The sequence below is a fragment of the Haemaphysalis longicornis genome, unplaced genomic scaffold, assembly GCF_048455015.1.
Source record: "Haemaphysalis longicornis isolate Haplotype H1 unplaced genomic scaffold, Haemaphysalis longicornis Haplotype H1 scaffold_5, whole genome shotgun sequence".
Lineage (NCBI taxonomy): Eukaryota > Metazoa > Arthropoda > Arachnida > Ixodida > Ixodidae > Haemaphysalis > Haemaphysalis longicornis.
Genome location: NW_027526385.1, coordinates 196,612,618 through 196,622,445, shown reverse-complemented (window position 1 = coordinate 196,622,445; position 9,828 = coordinate 196,612,618). Strand labels below are relative to the sequence as shown.

The following is a 9,828-nucleotide window of genomic DNA, read 5'->3' as shown; positions in this document are numbered from 1 at the left end:
GTGTTTGGTTGTAGTACTGAAAACATGGCGGCGCGTTGCAGACACGCACTGGGGCATGCGGCTAAAAAGAAGAAAATATTCCACGTTTTGATTGGCTCCTGAAACCACTGTCAGTTGGGGACAAAAGCTAGGGACATTTAGGGAATTCGCTGTTGCAGCGAGCAGGCTTGTTGGGGCCTCGCGCGTCGCCTCCTAGGGAATTCCCTGTAAGAAGCTGAGTGCCGGCGTCTAGCAGCAGACGACGCAATGAACAGCGGGAACTGACGCTTCCTTTCAGTTTTGACTGGTGTCCATCTTGACGATATTTTTTTAAAGTGCGAATGCACTTCTTAAGCGAGCCTGAAGCGTCCGCCGCCGTCCGCATAGCAACAGCTGCGGGTGCGCGCGCTCCTCGTCTTCCTTGGCAACGGGGGGAGATGGGCGCGCGCTGCCTGGCCGCTGACATGGCACATACCCACGTGGGGGATTGGCCAGGAATCGGGCGTGAGAAGGGCTAATGCACCCGCTTAAAGGAGTACTGACACGAAATTTCAAAGCTGAGATCCGCTCTAGCAATCAAGTACAACGACAACACAAATAGGTGTCTGTGAATAAATGCATCTTTCTTTCTTTGTAGTTGTGTGTGTGTGTGGGATCTCTCTTTCTCGAACATTGCCGAACCGCGCAAATTCAACTCGTGCATTTGCACTTTCACATTCGTCCCCTCGGTGAAATGCGGGGAATTTTTATGAATGCGGAGCGCGCCTGCCTGACCGTGTCCATGGTATCGCCCCAAGTTTGTCCTACGCCGGTTCCTCTTCTCTTAAAAACTTCAACATTTATTTCTCCTCTGTGTGGCCCTAATATTACTGCTGCGCGCCGCATCAACCAATCATCAGAATTGGAGTACGTCTTCATTATTTCTCCGACACTGAATTACCTCTGCCTTTAAGTTTCTTGCTTCTTTCAAGAACGATGAGAAAATCGAAGGAAAATTCCGTGCAGAGCTGCGAGATTTCCTAGAAGCGCGCGTGTGTACCGGCCGGGGAGAACAGTAATCGCAATAGAACTTTTTTTTACTTGTGCAGTGTTCTACTCTTAAACTAAAAAAATCTTACGATGAGATATTGCCCCTTCGAGTCAGTTTCCAGATCTGGTCATTCCAAAATGCACATTTATTGGCGATAGATAGTAGCGTAGCTTATTTAGTGGCTCTAAGTCTATACAAATTTGTGTTATTGCAAGATGCTTGATTCCCATGACACTAGCCCTTTGTAGTAACCGATGTTGAGCAAGCATTAAATTGCTTCCAACTTACAGGCTTCAAAAGCAGGTGTGAAGGTCAGTACTAAAATATGCAAAATTTTTAGAACCTGCTGTAGTGTAGTGTAGTGTAGTATCTTAATCTTTAATCATGCGCTCTTGTGAAGACCTTTAAAATGTTCCTTGGACAAATGAATTATAAATTTTCAGCTTGAGAGGTACAACTTTAAATGGTTGTGAATATTGGCTACCGGTAGTTCGTTGTTTAAACTGCAGCATAAATACCAGATAAGAGACCAGGGGACGATGACGTGCAAGTGCTCGTGTATTATCCTCCACCTTATTTCCACGTTCCTGCACAATGCAAAAGGAATATACCAAATGAAGGAGACAGTTTTTAGTTTTATTTCTTCCCAGCTCCACAGCCATAGAAGACAGATATCAAAGGTGCCCAGCACAAACGTTGTAGGTGCATCCAGATGATTGTTGAGACCTCTGTCACTCAAAAGTAAAAAAGAAATACCATTCTGAAAACTGTTCAAGCACTACATATATTTCCTTAGGAGCCTCCCATTCAAAATTCAAATGACCAAGTAGCTTAAACACAGTATACTATTATTGTGTTCCTTGCGTGTACGTTTTTAGTATGCGTATGGACACTGACGTTTCTGCTGTATTTTTTTCTTTTTTTCTTGTATACGCTTGACAGAATTCTCTGATATTATTCTTCATTCAATCTGCTCAGGTGTCACACCCCTCATAATTGCCGATTGGGCCATAACGGTATCCTGAATAAGCATAGAACACCAAATACATAGAGCTACTTCTACAAATTGACGTTCCTGTAGCAGTTTAAAAAAATTATAAAATAGATAATAAATTGCACATTTCCAGAAAACCCCTAATACAAATAAAAACACGGCCAACTCCAGCTTTCCTCAGAATTTTGTATACCAGTACGTGTTTTTAAATCAGGCAATAAAACTGTAAACATCTTGCATACAATTTTGTTTGCACGTAAATTGCAGGCAGTAGTGGTCCCAGAGGTTGGTTTTGGAGGGGGCGAATTTTTTTTGTGGGGGGAAGGTAGGGGGGCGAATAAAGAACCGCTCCCCTCCTTGCACCAGTTTTTCGGAGGAGGTAGTGATAACCATGCCGGCTTGCGCGCGTATGCGGGCATGCCGGCAAGTATAACATATTTTAAATCTTTGCATGCATTAGAAAGCTCAGAATAAATACCCTTTTGACACTGGCATAAGCAAGACGCGTGGGCTGACTCGCCATGCAGTTCGCCCCAAACTGCCGACATCAGGGCAACAGTGACTTAACCAACACACCGGCTGCTGATGGCGCACGCTGCACTTTCTTGGGTATCATGTCAGAGTTTTGGGACTGATATCGTGTGGCCCAGGTGCGTGCAACCACGGCCAGCCTGGCTGTGTCCGCTCACTCTAGCGCACGTGTCCAGTCTGACTATGATGCAACGAAAAGAGTGACATCAACAGCGCCATTCTCTCATGGCGGCCACCTGGTGTTGAAGCCGAAACTGACGTGAATAAACAAGGCTCAAAATAATTATTTATTTACCCCAAAGTCGACCATCCATTCTATGATTCCTGGGCTGGTAGGCACCCATAGCAATGGGAAAAATGTACACGAAAATTTCGTACCAGTACTTTTTAAAATATTTACATAGACACATGAACTGCATGCTAATGGCCCTTTCTGTGTACCATTCCCCAGCTGAGCATGAAAGACTGGTACAGTGAAAAGTCACATTTATATTTGACAAGTTTGCAAGCTTAGTGATTCACGTCGAACTTTTTGTGATCTTTCTTGACAAGGATTTAACCTATAACCACTCCTCACTGGCTTGCCTCGTACAATACTTAAGCTTCATGCACATACTGTACTTGGCACAGTTTCATTTACTAAAGTGAAGCTTCCAGCCTCTCCCCGATGTATCTGTAATCCACCCAAAATGCACTGCAGGAAAGCCAACTTTTTCTGATTATGACGATCATGGGTGAAGTGAAAAAACATTAAAACGCTTCCCATGATCTGAGCTGAACCTGGGTCCTTCAAGTTATGGAGCTGACGTCTATCCCATTGCGCCATTCTAACACAGTCGAAGCAATTTGGATTTGCATGGACATGAAAAATTACACAGAAAATGCAGATCTCCATCTAACGACAATGGTTGTACACTACAGAAGGTCATGGATTGCGTGCATCAGTAAAGCTCTAGAGAGCACAACTGCAGTGCAGCAGACCGTACCAATAAGAAACAGGTGCTGCAGTACTGGGCTGGCTAATTTGGTGTTGGTCCTGGTTTTGGAAAGCTTCACATCCCCCCTTTTTGTCGTTTCAATAGATTGGCAGTTGATTTTTTAAGTCTTCCCGCCAGTAACTAGGTCACAGATACATATTTGATTGTCATACTGCCAGGGTGGTCTGCGAGCAGACGCAGTCTGTCTGCTGCTAATTTAGTGTACCAAAAAACGACCCGCTTCTGGAGGCATTCACCTACTTTCCATGGGTACCCAGAAAGGATGTAGACCAAGCCTTGCCCTCCAGGCCCTGCACCAACATCGTAGGGGTCAGGTCCAAGCACTTCTTTTTCTCCACTGGAAGCCCTCCTATGCAGATGCTGCAGGAACAGGATTAAATGCTGTGTCAGGCTAAAAATACATCTTTGAAAAACAAAATGCATAAATGATGGCGACGAGGAATAAGACCACACAGGACAACCCACTAAAAGAAAAAGAACACACAGTGCATCGCCCTGTGTGTTTTTTCTGCAAAAGCAAAACTGGGCAATCTCTGCCGCATTGTTAATAACAAGGATCATCCAAGGAAAGGGAGGAACCAGTGTAGTGTTTACCATGCGCAGCCTTTAGTTCGTTGTACGATTGGCATGGTTCACAAAATTCCGTTGTCAGTCCGTGTATGTGGGCCAGACAGGACGCTGTCTTAGAGTCCATCTCGGAGAGCATTTGTTTACGATAACGAATTCAACGGGCGCAAATCTTTCTGCGCATTATATAAAATGTGGATGTCACTCTTTGTTTGACGAGACTATGGTGTGTCCCTCCTGCCTGTACGCATTATTTGTGCGCTTTCAAATTTTCAGTGGGTTTATGCCCTGCCACATAGTATTTGTCCCATACGCAGCTTCATCCATTCACCTTCATGTGTACACTTTAATGACAGTTGCTCCTGGTGCCTCGTCACAAGGGGACCAAAATGCCACATAACCTTCACAGCCCCTTGGACGATCTGAATCTGCCGGCGTCATTTGGTCTATCCTTTCTCTCTCCCTCTTCCGTCTTTTTTGGCTCACGGTTTCACGCTTTTTTTCCTTTGGCCGCGATTTCCTTACGTTCTCTGTACAGAAGCGACGTTTCGCATTCATCTCCCGCAACGCAACTCAACTGCCCGAAGAGCTAAAACTCTGATGCGTGCACACGACATACTCGCGAGATTAACGCTATCAAACACACGCATACTTACGTTCGAGGCACTGCACCTCACGCATCCAGAACTGCACTTCGGGGAGTACACGCCACCGGTTCGATCAAACTTGAGCAATGTTATGGGCTCCTACACAAAAGGAACAACAACGAGACGCTTGAAACTGCGACCAGAGTGTGTGGGGACATGGCATCGTAATTTGAATTTAGCGTCTGCTGCATACTTGACGAGAAACAGGGACTGGGAAAAGACGAACCACAGGCAAGTGGGCTACACGAAACAGGTGTTGGTTTGTGCGCCAAAGTCTGGTTTGTCTTTTTCCACTGTCTCTGTTCTTCGTATATAATGCAGCTAACGCTAAATTTGAATTCAAGATTATACATAAATTGTTAACGTCACAATACTATCGGGACGAGAATGACAGCTAGGAGAACGAGGCGGCCACGCAAACAAGAATTCACGTAGCTTTAGGTACACAGTAAAGGGGTAAAAACACAAAAAACTACAACTAACATAAAATAACGACGTTACTGACCTTGATGGGAAAATGAGCGCATAGATGCCCTCTTTTCCGCTCTTCCGTGTCTGTGAAAATGCCGGAGACCGGCATGGCTGATCCGGCTGATCCACGCTGAGCGCCAGCCTGCAAGTCTCTCTTGAAATGTCGCATTAGGTATGTAAGACACCTAATCGGATAGGGAGATCGCACCAATACTAGCATTCACGGTATAATCACGCATCTGCACCTTCATTTAGTAGCAATCAACACAAACTGACACGCTGGTTCCAACAGCGCAAACCGTTCACTCGGGGGACACAGGGAAATGCTGCGCCTACTTCAGCGTTGTCCCTAGGCGGTCAAAAACAAGCCAAGTAACGTCACGTTTTGATCACTTGACCCAAGGATTTTTTTCCTCCTTCTAGCCGCTCCGCGCACTGGGAGACGCCATCTCGATGAGGGCTGAGGAGCCGAGCTATGGGTGGGGGTGGCGATTTATTGCCAACTTCAATTGGGATTCACAAGCAAGGTAAATTGAGTGAGTGGAAGATATTCAGAAAGCGAGCGTGCGACCATCTTCCTGTTGCGCAACCCGCCACATGATTACAACGGCAATTGTTGCGTCCTGATGGATGAAGCTTTGAGCGTGCACTTATTCTTGCACCAGTTATTCTGAGTATGACTTTGTTTGTGTTTACTTGCACGCACAAACTAGACAAGAATAAAGAGCAGAGTTTTTTAATGTTTCTTCCTAAACGTACCATTCGTTGAGTAAAAACACAACTTGAACATTTTACGCTTTTAGTCGCATGGCGCATGCCCGCATGCTAATAAATATCAAACCAGTGCACATAGTCTCTGTGAAGGCTTTTACAAAAAACAGCAATAACTAAACACATGTTCACAGCACTTACCCCAATATAAAATCATTCAATGAGTAGGACAATAAAGATATTACGGCATCACCGCACCCTTAAGATTTGAGAGGAAATGTATAGAAAAATCGTAAGGTACCGGAGTTGGAAATTTTCACATTTTGTACTCAACAGCAGATTTTTATAAAAACTTGAGCAAAAGTTTACTTTTAAAATACCTGCCACAAGTATCAGGAATGATGCATTTGCCACGGCCGGTGTTCTTCGCGTACCATTATCTGAGAGTCCCATCAATATGCCATGCCTTGTATCGTACTGTAGATTGTCATTCAAATACATTTCGTCAAATATTAATGTGCGCGCACGAACCGTTAAAAGCCATTCCCGAGTAGCTTCTTCGATGGCTTCAATAACGGTTGGAATAACTCCGGGCGTCATTGCAATATTGGAAAACCACTGTTTCAGCGACCTTACAGTTTACATGTCAAAATGTCTACTCTTCGGGTCCTAGAAAATACAAGTTTAAAGCGAACTGGCGGTACTCGGGCGACCACCTCCTTCCTCTACGTTTCACATCATTAATTTTAACTTGCGCCTCAAGCAATTTAACGAATTTCTTGTGGACGTAGGGCTTGATAGCATTCAACGCATCTGACTTGGAAGTCTTTTTAACTTTTTTCTTGCCAGTTCTTGACAGTGCCTTCCAAAGAATTACGAAGAACAGTACGAAGAGTGGGCACAAAGTCAACAGGCCACACTACGCAAATTCACCACGACAGCAGCCACACCCTACATTGACGCCAGGCTCTCCGAACTGTGGGCAGCCAGACACTCACTCACTCGGAGGTGGAGAAAACAACGGCGCAACAAGAGGCTGGCTAAGCGTATCGCTCTGTTAAACAAAGAAATAGCAGCATACGCCGCCAAGCTCTTAGTAGTCCAGCCTGGTGCCAACAAAAAGACCAGAAGCCAGATCACGGTGCAAGTGGATGGAATCGTGATCAAGCCAATACAGCAATGCCGAATACGGGGCCTACTGCTCAGGAGCGACGGTAGAGCAGACGCGGCCGTATCCAAGATCTTAACTTCATCTGAACAAGTCCTCGGCGTGCTGCGACGAGTCGCCAGGAGAAACAGGGGAATCAAGGAGGAGGACGCGGTACGCTTGGTCCAAGCTTTCATAATATCTAAGATCACATACTCTGCACCATACCTCCAAATGACCATAACTCGGAAAGAGAAAATCGACACCACTATTACAAAACCCACTAAACAAACTCTTGGGCTTCCCATCTACACATCAGCCAAGAGACTGTACGATATGGGAATGCACAACACTTTGGACGAGCTCGTGGAGGCGCACCTCTCAGGCCAAATAATGCGTCTCAGCAACACCGAGCATGGCAGGAAAATTCTTCAAAAGATCGGATGGAAAATAGAGCCCAGACCGACAAACATGCCCATAACCGACGAATGGCGGGACAAAATCATGACGAGACCCCTTCCACGCAACATGACACCGTGAGAAGATGAAGAAAGACGGAAAGAAAGAGCAAGAGCCCTAGAAACTAGACTGGAAGACAGCCCCCACGTCCTTTACACAGACGCATCAACAGTACACGGAAGTGACAAGGCGGCAACTGCAGTAAAAACCAAACACAATCTAGTCAACGCAGCATCAATCAGGGCCAAAGAAATCGATATAGCGGAAGAAGCGGCTATCGCCATGGCGTTACTCCACAAAGGAGTGAGGACAGTGGTCACCGATAGCAAGAAAGCGTACAGTTACTATAGAAGGGGAGTGATCTCCTCCTTGGCAGCTAGAATCTTACGAAGCAGGAAGCCACCAGGGAACGCGGTCGAGCTCATATGACCCCCTAACACTCTTCGTTAGTCGCCAACGCAGTGGCTGACTACCACGCCCGAGTGATGGCACGCCGGGCACACGATAGGGACGACCCAGACGCGCCTACACCCGCGACCGGTTACAAAGAGATAATTTCAATGTACCGGGAGAATAGACAGACACTTCCGGAGCCGCACCGGTCGCTAACTAGGGAAGATCAATCAATTCTAAGACAAATCCAAGGAGGCTCATTAGCACACCCAACCCTAATGCACCGTATGTACCCAGAGCAGTACAAGGACACATGCCCTTTCTGCCAGCAAGCAAAAGGAACGCTGTGTAATGTAATTGCTGAATGCACCTCGATAAAATCACCACTACCCGTTATACCAACACCCTCCGCCCCAACCTCAAAGGAGCGATGGGAGATGCTCAGGTCCAGCCCCTCCATCAACATCCACAAGGCCATAGTGGCCCGTGGACGGGAGGTGTTGGCCTGGTTTGGGCCCTGAGAAGAAGGGACCACCCCCATCGGCGGCCGGCTCGAGGCAGCTACTCTTGTCAAATAAAGTTATACCTACCTATCTACCTTCCAAAGCCGTGAATTTATGTTTGTTTAAAAAATAACGAATTCACAGTCTTTTCTTTCAAAAACACTAATAGCTTTTAGGACACAACAAATGAGCAAGCAATAAATCAGACAAGCGCTCTTCTTGTCTTGCCTTTCGGTGGTTGATCGCTGTTTCTCGTCCCCCAGCAATGAAAAGGCTTGCCGAGGTGACACCCTACAACATTTTAAGATCTGTTAAAGACTATGTGTATCATTAAACGCCAACTGCAAGGCACTAGTTTATGTGGAATTATTTCAAAGAGCTTAGAAAGGAAAATAATTTGCGTACATGAGGGCTCAGCCTGTTGAAATTGTTCTGTCAGCGGGCATCGTACTCTTTTTCGCGGGCCGAGGGGAGCCTGTGAAAAGAGTGTAACGTAGCACAGATTTTAGCTTAACATACACAAAACTGGTATTGAGTCATATTAAACAATTATAATTAATTTCCTCCCTACCACTTGGGGCGTTCATGCGAAAATCTATTCTCCAGCCTAAAGATGGCTCATAGTATTTAAAAAGGCGTAAACCTTGCGTCACCTTTCACATGTTTCAGTGTTTAGTGATGTACTAATTCAAGGTTAAGTAAGGAAGCAAGGTTAAGTAAGGGCCTGGTAGGCTTAAAATGAACTCTGGATGTACTAAATAAGACTGCATTACTAAATACGCATTAACAATTTAAGAGATTTTGAAAAAGCTGAGAAAGTAAAATAATTTGTGTACATGGGGGCTCACCTTGAACTTGTTCGTCGGCGCTGTGAGCGGGCGTCGTAGTGGTATTCGCAGGCCGAGGGGAACCTGTGAAAAAAGTGTACAATAGCGCACATTTTAGCGTGACATTCATAAAACTGGCATGAAGCGTTACATTAAACAATTACGATTAATTTCCGTTATAATACTGGGAGCACTCATTAAAAAAACTATTATGCCGCTTAAGGGTGGCTCATGGTACTTAAAGAGGCATAAACCTTGTATAAAGCAATAAAATAATCCCTAGTCACATTTTGTCAGTGTTTAGTGCTGTACTAATTTAAAGTTAAGTAATTCATACATCTTGTTCGCTCAAGGTCCCTGGTAGGCTTAGAAGGTAGTCTGGAGGTGCTGAAATGAGACTGCATTACTAAGCACGCATTAAAAATTCAAGTGGCCATTATTATAGAGCTCATAAAGTAAAATGATGTGTACATATAACGTACTATCAGTCGTAACGCGGTAATTACTTTGTCCAAGCAACGTCATGTAACATCATGGTGCTTGTATATGTACAAAGTCCTCGTTATTGGAC

At 45.2% G+C, this 9,828-nt stretch overlaps 1 protein-coding gene across 1 annotated transcript; it reads right to left on the bottom strand.

Moving 5' to 3' along the window:
- Positions 1–1,582: 1,582 nt before the first annotated feature.
- On the bottom strand, positions 1,583–8,405 carry LOC144140072 (uncharacterized). The gene is given in 4 exon segments (XM_077672271.1): positions 1,583–1,596; positions 6,309–6,589; positions 6,591–6,790; positions 8,346–8,405. Coding segments are annotated over 4 exon segments (555 nt in total).
- Between the last annotated feature and the right edge of the window lie 1,423 nt (positions 8,406–9,828).